Raw genomic sequence first — 19,297 nt, forward strand, 5'->3', positions numbered from 1 at the left:
CAGACCTCCTCTACAGACAGCCTCACAGCAAAGGGCCACAGGACGGGCTTTACATCGTAGTCAGAAATCGCCTCGGTGGGCAGATCGGCAGTAGAAGGCAGCGATGGAGCCGTCTCGCGATGACGAGCAGGGAGGAAGAGGCACGAGGAAAACAAACACGAGCGTGAGGCTCTGCTGGCATAACGCAAAGTAACCGAGAAACGTACGATGTAAACCATACCCTGGCTAGGGTTTGCCTGCCCCATAGCTGAAATGAAGCTGCAATCCTTGCAGGGCAGTGCGCTGGGACGAGGACGCGGATACTTCGTACGAAGTACCTCCCGTAAAGTAATTACAAAGCACAACAAGATACATGGCAACGACAGCGAAAGAGGCCCACGGCTCATTTACTTTTGGGTCTTTGCGGGACACGACCGACACGACGGAGAAGGTGGTCAGACAGGAAGGATCGGGCTGATCGTGTCGGTCGTGGAGCATAAGCTGACGCAGTTCGTGTGGCAATCGTGAAAAGGCTAGAAAAACATGCACAGTAGAAAGCAGAAAATGAAAGAATACTTTGACGGCGAAACGAAACACAGTGGCCGTTCATATTGTTCCTTGGCCAGCTGGCCCGCAAACAGCATGGATGGAAAGGGATGTCTGTTGGTGATGAAATGGAGAGAAACATGAGCACAAAAACAGACCAACACCGCCAGGCCAGTCTAAACTAGGCCAGGAACGTTTCGACGACAAAGAAGCGAAGAAGCGCACGAGTTTGGAGTCAACGGAACTAAAATAACACGGAGACCTGACTTCCACTCGAAATACAAATACGAAACGAAAACAAAAGAAAACAAATGGCCAAGCGGGAAACAACCCTGTAAGTCGCTCCATCACCAACATCACCAACAGAGACCGTCTCTGTCTCTCCAACCACCACTCTTTTGTCTTGCCGTTTCCGCCACTTTCTCACCCGTCACCGCTGTCAGCCGCACGAGTCGGCCTGGACAGCCCCGTGAGGCCCTCCAGAGTGGTGTCCTACTATCGAGCCCTGCAACGGTACGAAGTGAAGACTGGCCATGACTGGTAAGCTTATGCCTATGAGACTCTTCACCGCACGCCGTAAATAGAACCAGGATAATGGTCGCCTGGAGGCTCTGATCAGTCTCGGACACACATTTTTGTGTTGTTTCGTTTCCTCGTCTTTCTCGCTGTCCATTCCTGTTTCCTTTGTCCTCGTTTCTGCACATTGGCAACGGAGGTTCCATCATGCAAGCTGCATACGGGCCACCACTCGACCTCCTCCGCCACCCACCCTCTCCCACTCTCTTTCTTTGCATCCACATCATTGCTGCGTCTCCTCCACCACGCTTCCACTCTTGGTTCCGTCTCGCCTCCCTTCCCAACCCCAAGTCGTCGCCCGACAATGCACTGACGAAGGACATGTTACTTTGTGGGATACCTTCCAGAGAAGTGTCGTGCGTAAAGTGTAGCGTCCATTAAGTAGTTTTCTTCGTCCATTGTGGCTTACGATGCCGCCCTGTACGAGCTCTTGTGTGTCTACAGCTCCTATCCTCGTCGCCACCGAGTATGTTTTCTCCTCTGCCTTCATCCCCTTCCCTTTCCGTCTCTTTCAGAGTCTGCCTCTTCCTTTCCCTGTTCGTCTCGCCTCCACCCTCTCTACCCCTTGCCTCTTATTGCTTTGTCTGTTCCCAGCTTCGTAGCAGCCATTTTGGCTTTCATTTGTGTTTGTCTTCTATGAACTACCCACCCCCAGGATCTACCAAGTATGCACTGCGTCCGTCGTGCATGGGCCTCGCTCGCTGCACTTGCACGCTTGCAGGGAGATAATCCTACCCTGGCTGTCGGCCTCTCCACTGCCTGTTGGCCCTGTCTGCAACCCTGTTTCTGTCAACCTGAACGCCCCTGCGCCTCGGCCTTCCACGAAGTACTACATTCCCAGTTTCTTTTCTGCCGTCTCTGTGCCCTACCTGCCGCCTGTTAGTATTTTCTACCGTTTCAAACTCGATACGCGACATCAGCTTGTGCTTTGTGTTTGTGTGCTGCTGTAGTTCTGTGGTTCTGCGCCTCCATCGCATCTCAGCAGATCGCGATCCCTCCATCGACACTCCATGTCCTGGTGAGAACCTGTTCCCAGTGTGTCGGGTTTTATTGTTTCATTTTTCTTCTTTTCTTCTTTTCTTCTACTATTCTTTAATTTTATCTTTAATCCTTCACACCTGTCACATTCATTTTGTGCCGACCGCCATCCTCCTATGCGGCATCGCCCCGAACATCTGTAAAGCAGGGCGGACCCTGTCCGTCTACAACCACGTCCCCCCTTTTTCGGTGTCACACATTGCTCGAACATGAAGTCCTCCTCTCTCCTCGCCGCGACCAGTTTCGTCGCGTCGGCCGCGGCCCAGGCGTCCGGCTGGATCCCCGGGCAGATCAACGCCTCCATGTGCTACTGGGAACAGCCGCGGGCGGCCGTTGTGCGCGACACGCTGTATCTCGACGGCGGCAGCGTGGTGTGGATTCCGGGCATGAACGACAGCTCGTACGGCCCCGTGACGGCGGACCAGAATCCGCTGGGCATCGTGTACACGCTCAACTTTAGCGTGCCGTTTGCCGTCAAGGACAACCTCACGGCCGACATGGGCGTGCTCTACAAGGTGTCGCCGGGCTCCAACGCCAACAACATTGCGCCCAACTACATTGACGGCGCCATGCTCGCCAACGACGACGAGTGGTTCCTGTACGGCGGGCTGCTCAAGTACACGACGCAGTACAGCCAGCCGCCCAGCGACGCCGCGCAGCTGTACCAGGCCGACCGGTACGGCGCGGAACGGGAGTTTCGGCCCGGGTTTTTGAACGTCGACCTGCCGGCCAACATGACGCGCTACGTGGCCTACGGCGGCGCCGCCAGCGCGCCCTCGGAGAACAAGGCGTGGTACTTTTCCGGCCTGCGCAGCCCGTCGTGGGGGCCCGTCTACACCGTGACGGGCGTCGACGGCCTCACCGCCATCAACGTCTCCGACACGCTCATCACCGTCGACATGGCCACGCAGAACGCCGAGACGTGGTCCAACAGCACGCTGCCGCCCACCGTGCGCGGCCGCGCCAACCCGGAGCTCGTGTGGGTGCCCGTCGGCCCGCAGGGCGTCCTCGTGGCCATTGGCGGCGTCGTCGACCCGCAGTGGGTCGCCGTCACCGGCCAATCCTACAACGCGTCCGCCAGCCGCGCCGCCAGCCCCGCGTTCCTGACCACCCTGGACGTCTACGACGTCGCCGGCAAGAAATGGTACAAGCAGCCGACGACGGGCGGCGCCCGCCTCGGCCAGCGCACGCGCGCCTGCGCCGTCGTCGCCGCCGCGGCCGACGCCTCGAGCTTCAACATCTACTACTACGGCGGCTTCGACGGCCTCAGCGTCGGCAGCGACTTCAACGACGACGTCTGGGTGCTGTCGCTGCCCTCCTTCACCTGGACCCAGGTCTACGCGAGCAGCGACGCCGCCGCGCACGCCCGCGCCGGCCACAAGTGCTTCGCGCCCTACCCGGACCAGATGCTGGTCGTCGGCGGCTACACGCCCCAGGCCGGCGCGGCCGCGGGCTGCCTGGGCGGCGGCATCGTGCAGCTGTTCAACCTGTCGTCGGCGACCTGGATGACCAGCTACACGCCCACCAAGTGGTCCGCGTACAGCGTGCCGGACGCCGTCGTCAGCGTGATTGGCGGCAGCGGCAAGGGCGGGGCCACCGCGACGGCGCCGGCCGCGGCGGGCGGCTGGGCCGACGCGGGGCTCAAGGCCGTCTTTGCCACCGCCTACCCCACCGCCAAGCTGACGACCTACTACCCCTACCCGCTCAACGCGAGCGCCACCACCGCGCCCAACAACACCCACCCGGACGCGCCCGGCCCGTCGTCAGGCGGCCACCACACGCCCGCGTTTGTGGCGCCGCTCGTCGGCGTCATTGGCGGCCTCATTGTGCTGACGGCCGCGGTCGTCGGCGTTTTGCTGTACCGCCGCCGGCGCATCCTCATGTACGGCAGCAGCGCCGGCCGTCGCTCCAGCCGCGGCACCGGCCCCGTGGGCGGCAGCGGCCAGCCCGGCACCGAGAGCGAGGCCACCTACGACACGGGCCGCAACTTTGTCTTCTCGTGGCTGCGCGCCCAGCCGAGCGTCAAGCACGCCGCCTCGACCCCGGCCGCGTCCTCGTACGACGACCCGCACAGCAGCGCCGCCAACCGCGGGCGCGTCCAGAGCTACGGCGGCCAGTACAGCAGCAGCACGCCCCTGTCGCCCGAGATGGAGCAGCTGCAGGCCGCCCATCTGGCCGCGCAGCATTCGGGCAGCGGCGCCGGTTACGCGACTCTGGCGGCGGGCGCGGTGGGTGGCGCGGCTGCCGCTGGTGCTGGCGCTGGCGCGCCCACCGTTGAGGCCGACAACACGTACATTTCCGAACTGATTGCCGACACCAAGTACCGCGCCGAGCTGCCCGGGTCGTCCGATTTTGGGTCCGTCACGACGGACGCCAACAGCAGCAGCCGCATGCTGCGGGGCGGCGCCACCTACCACAGCGTGCCCACGTCGTCGGCCGAGCTCGAGAGCCCCTTGGTCCCGGGCAGCCAGGCCGCCCAGCACGGCAGCACCTCGTCGCTTGGTCCCGCACCGCAGCAACAGCCGCCCGTGTTTGCCCGCGCCGACTCGCCCTCGCTCGGCCAAGCACCACGGTTTCCACCCCAACAGCCTCCACAGGCACCTCTCCAACAACCTGCCCAGGAACCTGCGCAGCAGACACCACGGCCAGCCCCCGCACCAGCAGCCCCGCGCTCGGTGGCCCGCGAGTCGGGCGTCTCGGATCTCAGCGAGCAAGACCGCCGCCACCTGCGCCAGGGCAGCGAGGGCGGCCAGTCGACGACGTCCGGCGTCTCCTCGGCCGTCGGCACCACCAGCGGCTACCAGCGCAACAGCTTGAACCTGAGCGGCGCCGTCTCGCCACTGGGTGCGCAGTTCCCGCCGGCGGTGACGGGTGTTGTCGGTGGCGCCACCATCCCCGAGGCCGACGCCGGGGCCGAGGCGGCGGCGGAAGCGGCGGCCCGGCCGTCCGCACCACCCCCGCTACAGACGGACCAGCAACCTCCAACGCAACCGCAGCCACGGGAGTCGCCGTCCCAAACGAGTCTGCAGGGAAGCGGCGGTGACAGTCCCGGCCAGTCGCGGCGAAGTGCCTTTCGCGAGAGCGAAGCCGACTTGAGGGAGTAGAAGAAATAAAAACAAAAACGTGGATATGGTGGTTGCGTTGTTTCTTGTCTTTTTCTTGTTCACGATTTCCGCGTTGCCCATTTGTCCCCCTTCAGCATGTTCATCCCTAAAATTAGCATACTTTGTAATGTTGCATTGCTTCTCCTGTTTACTATTTTGTTCTTTTTTTCACGTATATGTCCGAAGCAATTCCAAAACACGCAGTGTAGCTTATGAGAATATATGACCATGTACTTTTAAACATGAAAGTCGTGCTCGTTCAAGACTTTTGCAGGTTGCATTTGTGCACAATTTCAAAGACCTCCGTTGACATCACTTTGCAGGTTTATTGGAACAGAATCTTTTAAGGAACAAGAAAGACTTAATTTATTTTTTATTTTTATTTTTATTTTTAAAATTTTGTTTTGAAGAATTTCAAAATAAAATGACCCTCAGAAAACGCACCACTATACGAGACTCACCTACCTGTCTATCAAAAGGCAACCCTGCGCCGACTCAATATCTCTCCAGAGAGGATTGGCTTGTGCTGTTGCTCATCACCGAAATGGACTACGACCAACTACGAGGCAAATTCCTACGAATCTACAATTTTACCACAAAGTACTCGAAAGAATCGCGTCGTACGAGAGATTACGAGGAGAGTGGACAAAGGCCCTCGGGGGGTGGACGAATCCGTTAGGCGGTGTACTCCGCGTCCGATTCGTCCTTGTCCCCCTCCGACAAAGACATGTCCGTCATGTCGACGTCGTCCTTTTCGTCCTGTTCGTCCGTGGCCGCCGCGAGGTTGGTCTGGCTGCGCCGCGTCATTCGGTGCCGCGGCACAATGACCGTCTCGCCGCGGCGGGCGCCGGCCTGGACCACCACGGACTGGCCCTGCGAACGGGTCAGCATGCCATGCTGGGACGCGGGACGCGGCGACAGGGGCGCCTCGCCGCCGATGCTGCCGCGAGGCACACCGCCCGTGGCCACCCGAATCTCGTTTTGGATCGGCCGCTGGTTCAGAATGTCGACCGCCTGCATCCGAGCCGGACCACCACCACCACGGGCGGCGGCCATGTCCCGCACCCGGAAACGGTCGTTTCTGGCCTGGTCGTTGATGGCATTGTCGATGGCATTGATGACGTTGTTGATGTTGACGGCATTGATAATGTCGTTGATGTCGAAGTCGTTGTTGACGTCGATGATGTTGTTAATGTCGATGTCGTTGTCGTTGTTGTCGTCGTTGTTCATGTCACCATCACCGTGTGCCGGGGCCGGGGCCGGAGCAGGCGCCGGCGCCTGCATCCGTGCCGGTCCGCCGCGAGCGGCCGCGAAGTCACGCAGCCGGAAACGCTCGTTTCTGGTCCGGTTGTGGCTCTGGTTATTGCCATCGCCGTCGTTGCCGTTAGCCTGCATGCTGCTCATCTTGGCAATGAGTCTCTCTATAGAAGAAACGTAGAGAAAACGTAAACACGAAATCGAAAGACGCTGACTGGCGAGATATCGATTGCGAAGAATGAGCAGTTGAGCCGTTGACAGCTAGTTATCGACAGCGGTGTTGATGGCAGTGTTGATGGCGTGCTTGGTGTGATGATATGGGGAGGACGAGGACGAAAACATACACACACCAAGACGACATCATGGCGAGACTTATATACAAACGACGTAATAATGGCCATGGTCACTTTGAACATGAACAATATGTTCCTCTTTGGGCATATCGTGGACGCATCGTGAACATATCGTGGTATTCTTGTTCAAGACCGTGTCGTCAGGCGTCCGAGTTCATGAACACCCGGCAATATGTGCTTTTGTTCGTTCGCTGCACATTCTGTATGGCATAATCTTCGTTCACTGCCTCAGCCAACTTTCTTTGTTCTCGATTTTTCACTTGTCCACGCCACTTTCAACCGTCCAACACCAATGTTACAAGAGCGATTGTTTTAAGATTTGGAAACCTTTTATTTCATAGAGTACTTTTCGCCAAACAAAGGAAAAAAGGGATGAGAGAGATAGAGAGGTAGGGGGAGAGAGAGAGTCGACATGCGAGAGAGAAGTAGGTGAAACAGAAAAGAAAAAAGACAAAAGATGATAATAAAATAAATAGAGATACAGTTGTGCTCAAAACACCCTTCCTCTTTGCATTAAGCGTTCTCTTACAAGCTCTTTATGGGGACTTCTAGGTACAGAAATATACTGAGATTACGATCGATCGTGAGTGTATATGTCAGGTACTCATAAGCACCTCCAAGTTTATAGGCTGGACAAAGAGACCGTTACCCCTCTGCCACAGTGTGCCTCAACGCGGTCGCTACCTTACGAATACGTGTACTCGGGCAGCTAAATTTAAGTACTAAGACGTTAGCCGTCCAGACCACTAATACCGGGAAACAAACGTCGACCTCAGATTTATTACAAGGAATGAAAGTTCAATGCTTTATTGACTAGCTGTCTTTCATGGTACTGTAAACATAAAGGAGAAAGAGCATATGTACACACTGTAACACCAAAATAAAAGAAGATGCACTACTGTGATAACACTCAGATGCACAACCTTCTCTTATCTCCCCCGCCACACATTTCTTATTGGTTCCTTTCCTCTCCTTTGGGCCACGGCTGTGGCTGTGCTAAGTAATGACTGCCGCATTTCCTCCCTCCAATCGCCGTAGGGCATTAACCGCCGTCTTGGTTGGGCATACATCCAAGGCAGTTTTTTCACTTCAGCCGCGAGATGCGATCGCGAAATGTTCCCGAAACAACCGACATCTGCTATCCGACCATGGGGTTCTTCAAGCGTAATGACGAGTAAGACCGAGCTCGCAAACCCGGATCCTCAGAATCAAAGGCCATGGCAGGCTTTCGCGAAAAACTGCAAAAATGGCGGGACAGAAAAGGCGGCGGGCGGGCACAGCCAGACGCCGCATCGGTGGCCTCCTCCGCCAAGGGCAGCAACGACATCCGACAAGAGCGCTCCGGAGACAACTTGGTCGATCCTGTTAATCGTAAAGAGTCGTCTACGACCCAGTCGCTTTGGGACCGCGCATACGACGCCCTCAGAAAGGAAAAGACACAATTAGTAAAGGACTATGAGAAACTGCTCTCGAAGGAAGAGCAGATGGCGAGTACGCATCACTGACTGACACTTTAAAATCGTATGTCGCTGATATTAACTCAGTTACATTACAGATTCTACTTTAAGTAACGGGTCTCCCGCACAGCCCATACCACGGCACGACGTAACCCTTGACCCCGACAGTCAATATCGCCAAGCCCAACTGAAAACAGTAATCGAACAAGGGCTACGACGAATGGAAGAGAAGAAAGCGAGATACACTATCGCCGGCCATGAATTTGTCCTGACGGATCAGATCGCGCAGGCCGCGGGGTTCGTGCTGTGGGCAAAAGACTGGATCGGTGAGGCCGTTAAGGCTTCACCAGAGGCTTCCGTCGCGTGGGCCGGTGTCTGTATTATTCTCCCGCTCCTCACAAACCCCAAGACTACAGAGGACGCCAACCGTGACGGATTCACATATGTCACTACCCGGATGCGCTATTATGCTGCGCTTGAGCCGCTGCTACTGCGGCTCGGCCAGAACTCCGAAGTCGCCGATGGTTTAATGGCGGAAGCCAACAGCCATATTGTGGACCTCTATCAGCAGATTCTCGAGTTCCAGATCCGAAGTGTGCTACGATTCTACCAGCACCGCCTTGAAGGCTACGCCGGAGATGTGTTTCGGCCAAGAGATTGGGAGCAAATGAGACTCAAGATTGAACAGCTCGAGGCGACCGTCAACGGGAATCTAAATCAGATAAACCAGTTTGTGTCGAGGCAGGAGCTTGAGTCTCTCGATAAGACGAGCACAGAATCTCTTGGAACTATACGAAAGCTCCTGTCTGTTTCTGAACAGCAGCTACGAGTTCAAGAAGCGCAGCGGGATATTATACAAGAACAGCTTAAAATACAAAAAGACGCAGTTCAACAAAAGCTATCCGATAAGCAAGAAGCGTGTCTCCAACTATTCTATCTCACCAACAACAAAACCACATACGAGTGGTACAAGGATCGTGTGGAAGACCGAGTAGAAGACACATGCTTATGGTTCCTCCAACACCGCCACTTCCAGGAGTGGTTAAAACAGGAGTCAGGGCCACTGCTTGTCTCAGCGGACCCCGGATGTGGAAAGTCGGTCTTGGCCAAGTACTTAATCGACTATGAGATACCACGGTCAGCAACTACCTGCTACTTCTTTTTCAAAGACCAAGACCAGAACACCATCCGGCAAGCACTTTGTGCTTTACTCCACCAACTCTTCTCTAAAAAACCGGCCTTAATCGAGCATGCTATGGGTCTATTCCGGGAAAAGGGGCCACGTTTAATCGATTCAACAGAGTCACTTTGGACTATCCTCGGAAATGCCGTGCAAGATCAACGTGCCGGACCTGTTGTCATCGTTCTCGATGCACTAGACGAATGTGCTGAAGAAGAGTTTAAGGACCTGATACTGAATGTGGATAGTCAATTCCGCAGCAACCAATCGGGCTATGGAAAGTTGAAGTATCTTTTAACAAGCCGCCCGTATGAACAGATCGTATCTAAGTTCCGGGGCCGGTTAGACGCTTTTCCGCATATTCGTATACCAGGAGAGGAAGAGTCGGAAATAATCAGCCAAGAAGTTAACCTCGTCATCCAATACCGAGTCGAACAGCTGGCGAGAGAAGAAGGGCTGTCAAACCAAGTTAAGCGTCACCTGGCAGAAAGATTGCTCGGAATTGAGCACCGCACATACCTTTGGGTATACCTTGTGTTCGACTATTTGAAGACCGGCTTCAAAAAGACAGTAAAGGGGATCGAGGCAGCCATTAAAACTCTGCCGGAGAATGTCAACCAAGTATACGAGCGGATCCTAAACAAGTCTAAGGAAGACCCGATGGTCCAGAAAGTCTTGAGTATTATCTTGGCAGCGAGCCGGCCATTAACGCTCTCAGAAATGAACGTTGCTACGAACATAGACGACCAGCTACAGTCTATTCACGACCTCGACCTAGAAGAAGAAGAGGCCTTCAAATCACGTCTCAGATCTTGGTGTGGATTGTTCGTCTCCATTCATCATAACAGGGTTTATTTTCTTCATCAAACTGCTCGGGAGTTCCTCACGGATTCGCCATCTCCTACAGCTGTTTCGTTAGAGCTACGTTGGCATCGCTCTATAACCACCCGCCATGCACACACCGTTCTTGCCGAGCTCTGCGTGTTCTATCTCAATAACTTCAACTCTGACATTAGTCTTACAACAACTGTTAATGGGGCATCCGGCCACGACAATGATCGCGTCGCCTTCTTAAATTATTCGGCCAACTACTGGGGCTTTCATTTCCACGAGGCCGGTATCGTCGATGATGCCGCCATAGTACCCCTCGCGTCGGGAATTTGTGATCCAGATTCGAAGAGCCATTTATTATGGTCCAAAATCTATTGTAAGATTCATTGGTTAAATCCTAAGTATTTTACGGGTCTTATAGTGGCGTCGTATTTTGGACACAATTCTGTCGTCAAGCTGCTGCTCGAGAAGCGCGCCGACGTCGAGGCGAAGGATAACGATGGCCGGACGCCGCTGTCGCATGCCGCCCAGGGTGGGCACGAGGCCGTCGCGCGGCTGCTGCTCGAGAAGGGCGCCGGCGTCGAGGCGAAGGATAACGATGGCTTGACGCCGCTGTCGTCTGCCGTCTTGTTTGGGTACGAGGCCGTCGCGCGGCTGCTGCTCGAGAAGGGCGCCGACGTCGAGGCGAAGGATAACTATAGCTTGACGCCGCTGTCGTCTACCGCCTTGTTTGGGTACGAGGCCGTCGCGCGGCTACTGCTCGAGAAGGGCGCCGACGTCGAGGCAAAGGATAACGATGGCCGGACGCCGCTGTCGCATGCCGCCCAGGGTGGGCACGAGGCCGTCGTTAAATTGTTAAAATCACATGATGCCCGATCTTAATAACACCTTAACTTCCACCCCGCCCACCACTTGTATCTCATCTCTGTTTATATACTATGATGAAAGTAATAAGTGAGAGGGGTTGTACAGGATAACAAGAGACACATGAAAGAAGGATGTATGCAAAGGTAGGTTGGGTGTTGGCAAGGGTCTGAGCCTTATCTGGTCATATTCAATTGGAAGTCAATGTAGCTATTTATCTTTTGTCAATGGGACAGGATCCCAGCGGGATTCCCCAGGGATCCCCGCTGGATACTTGTCTTCGTCTGTCTAAGGATGACAGACGTCGTCTTCCTTCTTTGTCTGATTTTGACATTGGTGAGAACCCCGCGGGCTTCCCCCCGGAGGTGCGGGGGTCCAGACAGGTCCGGAGGGATCCGTGTCTGTGTTGGTCCGTAAGGATCCATGTGCTATGCACCCCGCACCTACCGATTGATCTTGCTTGCTATTCCAATTGACTAGGTCACGAGGTTTCCCGTGACTGACCAGAAGGCTCATGAAATATGCGTGACAGGGAAGGAGAGGTAAAAAGAAGACTAAAGGTAAGCGTAGAAGATATCTACATCTTAAGAGTGTGGCGCCAGCCCCTGGCCGTGGCTGGCAGCTGCTGGCATCTGGCTTATCGATAAGCGCTCGTGACATACTCGTTGAGAAGTTAAAATGAAGGCTTTGAAAGGATTCAATTCGCTTACGTATTTATTTATTCATTCATAGACTGTCCCAGCCGCCCTTGTGGCGTCTATGCAGCGTACGACTATTAATATAGGTTTTGTCATGACCCAAGTTCACGGGGCGACCAGCCTGTCTGGCTGGTGCCGTGGCTAGCGATTGGCTGACTCGTCTGGCTGGAGCCGTGTCACGTGAGTGGTTGACTAATCTTCAGCGACTCTCTAGCGCGGAGCCAGAGAGGATCTCACCGTAGCTTAAGTAGGCCAGTCTTCCCCCTCTTCTTGGAAAAGGGGTAAGATTTAGTCTTGTCACAATATCATACCTACCTTTGCTGTTCTCCGATAACGCTTTCCCTTTATCTCGAAAGAGACTCTATTGTGACTACCTATCCAACAACACCCATAACAGGTTTCCCCTGGTCCCGTTTTCTGGATGCGACTTTCCTCCTGCAAGAATTGCTAGTCTGCCAACTAAGCCATTCTTCCATGATGAGTTGATCCTTCCACTAAATCTAGGTTTCTGTATTAATAGCCTTCCTATCTGTTCTGTGTATATGGTCTTGTCAGGCCCTATCGGCCCTCCTTCCTCTGTTTACTAAATGTCGCCTTTTCTTGCGATTAGTATACGAGTACTGTGGACGGGACGGCTCTGAATTGCTCTAGGAGCCCCGTCCTGATGATCATCTTTGCTGCTTGTACTGCCATGGTCGAGTTACAGAGAATACGCTTAATGTCCACACATGGTTGCTTGCCTGCCCACATCCGGTGTCGTTCGTCGGTCCAGTCGCGGCACTCTAGGAGGTTGTGTCGCACCGATTGTCGTCCGTGGCCGCACTGGCATTGGTCGGTGTCGGCTTTGTTAATGGGGTGGAGGTAGGCCCGGAGGCCGATCTTGCCGGTGCGTATCTGCGTGATCACGGAGCTGATCGCGCGGTGATAAATCGCCTACGTTATTTATTGAACTTAACTATACTATGTATTACACCTTGACGGCTCAGGCCCACTATAGCGATTGCCGGTAAAAAATTACTCCGAAAGTCGGTCAACTTCATATTTGATGTATACAGTGCTTAAGTAGACTTAATGGAACTGTGTGGAGCATACTCAAATATAAAATAGATATTATGCAAAGAGGAAGGGACTTTTGTTCATAACTGTAAACAACGGGGGAAATAGTGAACTAGGATAGGAAAGACTTTGTGCCAGAAATACCAAAAAAGGAAACAGCAATAGAAGCAGAAACGGATATGAAAAAATAAAGAAATAGATGAAAATGAAGAAACATGAGACTCGGCTGGTGAGCAACTACGGAGAGCGTCTAAAAATCATAGACACGCAAGCGAAACCAAAAGAAAAAAGAAAAAAAAGAAGAGGACTAAAAAGTGAGAAAAGAGCCAGTGACGATGACGCCTTCGCATTGGCAGCGTCGCATACGAACAGCCGCAAACGGGAGAGTAGCGAGCGTGCGGCACACGAGGCTAGGACGGTAATGACACCCAACAGCCTCCCAGCCGTGCTTTTCAGAGCGGCTGGTAGCTCATACTGCAAGACTTTCCAGTCCAAATACAGTCGTCCGTGGTTCTCGAAATCGAGTTCACAATGCCCGAATGCATGTTCTCGTCGTCGCCGTTCGAATAAGGAAAACGTGTTGCATCGTTTTGCTGCCTCCGTCTCGCTGTGCCGTTCGCCGCTGATGGGTGTTGCTTGTATTTTTTGGTGATTGCCGTCGTCGTTGGCGTCTTCTTCTGCCAGCACCCAAACGTCTGCACTGTCGTCCGCACCGAACACGCATCACTTCCACCCCCCACCATGACAAAGCGCACCGTCTACGCTTTACATCAGGATGCACTTGGAGCAGCACCCTGCCTCGGTGTCGTTGTCGCTGACCTCGATCTTGTTAGAAGGGCCGCCAACATTGGACGTGCCGCTGCCAGTGGAGTAGCCCTGCATCTCGCGGTTGTACCGTCTGATCTCGCGCACAATGTCGTAGAATGCCTTGTCGACGTTGATCCGGGACTTTGCCGACGTCTCGATGAACTTGCAGCCGAACGATCTTGCGAGCGCTTCGCCCTCTGTACAGTGGTCAGTTGGTTGCCGATGCGCCCCCGGGTCGTTTCCAGAATCCACATCCAACGGTCCATCCACGTACCTTGTCTGGTCACCTCGCGTTCGGACTCGAGATCACACTTGTTGCCCACCACGACCATGGGGAAGTAGTCCTTGTCCTTCACACGCAGAATTTGTTGCTGGAAGGTCGTGATCTCCTCAAAGCTCTGGCGCGACGTGATCGAGTAGACGAGCAAAAAGCCCTCGCCTGTCCGCATGTACTGCTCCCGCATCGCCGAGTACTCCTCCTGGCCGGCTGTATCGAGCACGTCGAGCAGTGCGACCTCATCGTCAATGACGCACTGCTTGCGGTACGAATCTGGGGGAAGGAAACGAAAGTCAAGTTAGTGACGTTGTTCGTGGTTCGCGCCACAGGTGCATCGCATGGGAGAAAGGCGAAATGAACAATGCGCGCACCTTCAATTGTTGGGTCGTATTCGTCGACGAAGTGGCTCTGGATCAGCTGAATCGTCAGGCAAGACTTGCCTACGCCACCACCGCCAACCACGACGAGCTTGTATTCTCTGAGGAACTATGCGTGGTGAGAAAATAGGATGTTAGTCAACAAGGCTTGCGAAAGATAGACGTCGCGTCGGATAGGATTGGCTGGAGCATGGAGCTGCCGGGGGTTCTAGGTAATCGATAGGAGCAAAATGATGGAATTGGACAATCGCGCAGCCGTGCCTGCATCGCGGCGTGAGACGGCACGCAGCCGCGGCACAGGTTGCTCAAGAGGGTAGGGAAGGTTGTGATGGGATGTGGTATGGAGCATAGAGGAGTGCCGAAAAACGGATTGCGGGCGGTCGGTGCTGTGGAGCTTGTCAAGTGAAGCTTCAGAAAGGACGGAAAAAAAGGGGGTAGTGTCCGGAATGTGCAAGCAAGCAAACGGCGCGCAGAATCGTTGGGTCGCCAGGTCGTCGTACCTTCGATGCCATTGTGATGGAGTCTGTTGCGTGATCGCAAACAGAGGGATAAGGGAGAGGAGTAGAGGAAAAGAAGACAAGAAACTGAACTGGTAAGCGAGTCGAACCGAATCGAGCAAGGAAATCGATGTGGGCGGTTTCGACAAGTCAAGCGAAAGCCGGAGCAAAGGTCAAAAAGGCGAAAATAAAAGCAGTCGAAAAGGGGCGAACAGTCGCTTTCGTCGTCGAGAAATCGGATTGTGTTTCTTCGCGGCTTCTTCGAAAGTCGAAAATTGCTGGTGTCGAAGAAGAGAAAGCCGGGATGGGATGCACGATTGCAGAAGCGTGGATAGAAAACAACGGTGGTTGGGGGAGTGTGGTTTCTCTCGTGGTTCTCTTTTTGGAAAAGGGCAAAAAGTGGAGGGGGATGAAGGAGAGAAAGAGACCAGCCAGAGGTGAGGAACCGGCGATCACTGTGCTTTTTGCGAGGTTTCCTTATATTATCCTTTTTCCTTTTATTTCGGTTTTCTGGGCCCGGGGCGGGTTTTTTTTCAGGAGGCCAGGCCCGAAGAGACACTAGAAACAGCAAAAGATACGGCCCAGACGGTGTCTATGGGGAAAGGTCGCCAGGGTGCAGTGTGGTGGGTTACTGGTCTTGGGTAGTGCTTGGGACTGAGGGTCTCTTGAGTCTAGACAGAGTTGGGACTAGTTGATGATCAATGGCAACAGGAGGGGAGGGGCTTCGTGTTTTTGGGCTATCAGGGGCCCTCCCTGGTCGAACTCCTTTTCTTGGTGAGTTTTTTTGGTGTTATTTGGTGATATTGGTATTGGTGGTATCTTACTGTCGGCGGTCGGGGGCCAGGTGAGACTCTGGAGGGACGATCGATCGAGACGAGGATGAATTGATACAGTGGGGAGGCGTTTGTGGTGACGAGAAGATGCAAAAAGTAATTAAACTGTGAGGCAGAATAAGAAATAAGAAATGAGAAATAGGAAATGGGAAAGACCAAATAGGGAGGAGGAGAAAGAGGAAGAAAGTGAATGCGATGAGGCAAAGGGACGATTGGTGGCGGTAAACCTGGCCTAGGTCTGTAAGGGGATGCTCTCGATGGAGGTTCGTGGAGGCGAGGAGGAGTGGTAGACAAGGGGGGAGAGATGATGTCAAAAAGTGATGAGAACAAACAGAACAGAAACAGAAACAGAAACAAAAACACAAAACAGGAGTCTTTTGCTCAAGAAACGAAACCAAAACCCAAGGAGGAAGTCGCGAACTCAACAACGACAACTACCACACTGGGGAAGCCACGATTGGATGTCCCGACTCACAAATCAACCCACAGGGAAGGCAGAACACAGGAGACGTGACGAAAAGGGCAAGTGCAGGGGGGGAAGAGGCCAAAAAGGGGGGGCCCGGCGCCAGAGCACAAATAGGGTGTGTGTGTGGGCGTGTGCGTCCAGGGTTGGTGTGGTAGCATGGGCGGGCTTTTGCAGACTGTCGGTGCTTTTCTTTGGTCTCGTTTGGTTGGATTGGGCGGTGGCCGCGCCGAATGTCAAGCGCTCGCAACGACCGCAAATGCACCCTTCTACGAAGTAGCCATCCTCCCTGCCGCCTTCCCAGCAACAGAACACGGACCCACCGCTCTTGCTTGCTTTTGCAGGGAGCTTCTGTGCTGCACGCTGCATGTTGCCGTCGTTCTTTCCCTTTTCTGTCGTCTGGCGGACGGGGTCGACCCCAGCGTGCAAGTGCACCAGGAGCGATTGTAGCCGGCAAGTCATGTGCTCAAGGTACATTCGTACGATGGAGCCATTGCTGTCCGAAAGGCTTTCAATAATGACTTCGTATACTCAGTATTAGCACGCCTCCTTATTCATGAATCGCACGGCCTGGGCAATGACAACTGTGTATGGTGTTTTTGTGGTATGGGCGTGGGGGAAGTGGACTAATTGAATGGGCTGCGGCCAGTCACATGTATTAGGCTCCGATAAATATCGCAATGACTCTTGCTACGAAAGGAACCATTTCTACTCGGCCCAGAAGAACCGTTGCATGGAGCCAATACGCCGGAAGCGATGACGGTGTCGTGTCCGCCGGTCAAACACGGAGCTGCGATGCCATATCTTACCGCTACTGCGTAGCTAGAGGAGCTACCGTGGGCCCAATGCAGTCAACGGCACCATAAATGCAGCCAACAAACCACGCTAACTGCCTGTGTGCAGCTTGGGAAACCGGGGTGGTTTTCAACTGTGTTTTCGACCTTTTGCTGGGCGGGAGCGCAGCACAACGTTTCGTCGTATCTTATTCTAAATTTCCCCGGCAAGCTAAGGAGAGAAGACCACAAGCACCAGCCTGCAATTCGTATGCGGGGAGGGGGTGATGGATGGACCCTTGCCTTGCATGGCGTAGTGCGACTGGAAAAGTCACCACACACAATTAATCGAATGGGAAAAACAAGGGACGACCAAGACAGCCAATCGCCATCTGGCAGCACAATGTGTGACGCTGACCGGCGGTTGGCGGCAGAACATGGTAGACGGGCCGGCGGCAAGAAAGAGAAAGGCTAGAAAGAATGAGAAAGAATGAAATAAAAAAGAAGTGGAAGAGAACACAACCGGCGAGTCCAATGCCTCTCCGACGTACCTCTGCCTCGTTCGTTCACTCCGGATCTCCAGGAACAAGCCAGGAGCTACCAGAGCCCAAGTAAGAGAAAGATAATGTAAGATACCGGGTGTCTTAGGGGCTATTCGCACCTGTTGCGGTGGACCATTCCGGTCTTCACCTTCTTTCCTTTGCTTTTACTGCCTTTCATAGGCCTCCAAGCCAAGCCAAAGTTACAACACTGTGCCGCTAAGATACCTTGTCCACAGTACGTGTGGTAGAAACAAAAGACAGGGATTGCCAAAGACGGTTCCGGGACGAAAGGGAAGGAGCCGCTGAACATTGTCTGGGATCATTGTCTGGACTGCCAAAAGACAAAACGAATCTTCGCGAGACATCCGGCGCCCGACGTACGGAGCACGGAGCCAAATAAATAACGTTAAAGTGCCATCCAATCAACGGCTGCCCGTTGCGCTCGTCGCTTTCCCGCCCTCTCTGCAGGCAATCTGCACGTCTGCATGCAGTGCACGTTGCTGCACGAGCGTCGAGCCGTGCCCGGCTCAGTGCGGCGTGCGGTTGTAAGGGCTGTGGATGACTGTGGATGACGATGGCCGCCGGCAACCACAGCTTCGAATGTGAACGAGGCGACAGGTACGATGTACTCTTGTGCGCAATATACTCGGTACAGAGTATATATTCCAGTCGAGCAGTTCTAGATGCAAGCGACCCTGGACACTGTCCATCAAGGAAGGAGGCAAAGAAACGAGGCAAAGCAGTTGCCATTTGTAGGAATTGTGTAACCGCTCTCTTGGGTAGTTCCTGCCCGTGTTTTGCCAAAATGCCTTCCTGCCATTTTAGCCATCCATCGGACAGACAAAATATACATATGGAATATAAATATGGAAGGCTCGCGGTGGTCTATTTCAACACCTCCCCGCTTTGCGAAGAGCAAAAGCAAAATACGTCTTGCACGCCCTTTGTTCCTTTCTTCTTTCAAAGAGGGCGAATGGAAGAATCGACGGTGTTGCCTTTGGTTTGCTCCAAGACGGCAGCCGCAATCTTGCCTTTGCCCCAATGCCCATATTGCAGAACCCACACAGACCACAGACTGCCGTCCATGGAAAGCTCGTTTTTGGGAGCAACGGCATTCGGTGGAGCCACACGGAAGACAGAACGATGCCAAAATGATGCAGAAAGATGTCGACGCTCCTAACAAACGCTAAAGACAAATTCAACATCTTCAACTGCAAGTGCCGTGGTTCTTGTTGCTGATTTGCCTGTTGAGATCGACATGGCGACTCTACAAAGGGGGAACGGCGACGCCGGTCGTCTTGTTGATGTTGGAAGATAAGATTACACTGACTTGGGTCACACTATTGTACGACTTGTCTGATGGCTGATTCGTCGTCGTGGATGGCCCAATCGAGCCAATCCGTTGAAACAGGCCTGGTCAACGTCTCTTGGGCGAGCTGAAACGCATAGCGCCCACAATCCTCCGCCAGCGATCGGCACCCATCCATGAAGCAGAGCATGCCGGAGTGCGACACTCCAACGTGTCGACTGCGTGAGCGGCATGTCTCTTGCCAAGTCGGGACTTCACGGCCGAGGCGAGCGCGGTCATAAAGCGGGAACGTGCAAATCATGAAATGCATTTGCCTTTCGGGGCTCGGAAATGGAGTACAGCAAGAATGGATTCAAGACGACTTTCCAAAGGTTATTGTGTACAAAGTACTCTGCACATCGTACCAACAAGCCCCCATCATACAACGAACAGTGCCCTCACCGAGCAAGTCAAACAAGACACCGGCCCACCGACCTTGAC

The 19,297-nt window shown here is 54.1% G+C and overlaps 6 protein-coding genes across 6 annotated transcripts; 1 reads left to right on the top strand and 5 right to left on the bottom strand.

Annotated features, from left to right (window-relative positions):
• Positions 1-2,303: 2,303 nt before the first annotated feature.
• Positions 2,304-5,379, bottom strand: SPSK_01422 (uncharacterized protein; the record flags this gene model as incomplete). Its single annotated transcript, XM_016728336.1, has 3 exons — positions 2,304-3,826; positions 3,920-5,099; positions 5,365-5,379. The coding sequence occupies 3 exons, from the start codon at positions 5,377-5,379 to the stop codon at positions 2,304-2,306; spliced, it is 2,718 nt and encodes a 905-aa protein (XP_016589864.1).
• A 539-nt stretch (positions 5,380-5,918) lies between these two features.
• SPSK_01944 (uncharacterized protein) lies at positions 5,919-6,647 on the bottom strand (the record flags this gene model as incomplete). The annotated part of the gene is made up of 1 exon (XM_016728842.1): positions 5,919-6,647. The coding sequence occupies one exon, from the start codon at positions 6,645-6,647 to the stop codon at positions 5,919-5,921; it is 729 nt and encodes a 242-aa protein (XP_016589865.1).
• Positions 6,648-8,070: 1,423 nt separating this feature from the next.
• On the top strand, positions 8,071-11,203 carry SPSK_01419 (ankyrin repeat protein; the record flags this gene model as incomplete). The annotated part of the gene is made up of 2 exons (XM_016728333.1): positions 8,071-8,344; positions 8,409-11,203. 2 exons carry the CDS (start codon positions 8,071-8,073, stop codon positions 11,201-11,203), a joined length of 3,069 nt encoding a protein of 1,022 aa, XP_016589866.1.
• Positions 11,204-13,391: 2,188 nt separating this feature from the next.
• On the bottom strand, positions 13,392-13,682 carry SPSK_02075 (uncharacterized protein; the record flags this gene model as incomplete). The annotated part of the gene is made up of 1 exon (XM_016728970.1): positions 13,392-13,682. One exon carries the CDS (start codon positions 13,680-13,682, stop codon positions 13,392-13,394), a length of 291 nt encoding a protein of 96 aa, XP_016589867.1.
• Positions 13,683-13,704: 22 nt separating this feature from the next.
• SPSK_01789 (Ras family, other) lies at positions 13,705-14,912 on the bottom strand (the record flags this gene model as incomplete). The annotated part of the gene is made up of 4 exons (XM_016728691.1): positions 13,705-13,943; positions 14,021-14,296; positions 14,395-14,509; positions 14,901-14,912. The coding sequence occupies 4 exons, from the start codon at positions 14,910-14,912 to the stop codon at positions 13,705-13,707; spliced, it is 642 nt and encodes a 213-aa protein (XP_016589868.1).
• Positions 14,913-16,208: 1,296 nt separating this feature from the next.
• On the bottom strand, positions 16,209-16,670 carry SPSK_02025 (uncharacterized protein; the record flags this gene model as incomplete). Its single annotated transcript, XM_016728923.1, has 1 exon — positions 16,209-16,670. The coding sequence occupies one exon, from the start codon at positions 16,668-16,670 to the stop codon at positions 16,209-16,211; it is 462 nt and encodes a 153-aa protein (XP_016589869.1).
• Positions 16,671-19,297: the final 2,627 nt, after the last annotated feature.

This window comes from Sporothrix schenckii, assembly GCF_000961545.1.
Source record: "Sporothrix schenckii 1099-18 chromosome Unknown Cont42, whole genome shotgun sequence".
Classification (NCBI taxonomy): Eukaryota; Fungi; Ascomycota; class Sordariomycetes; order Ophiostomatales; family Ophiostomataceae; genus Sporothrix; species Sporothrix schenckii.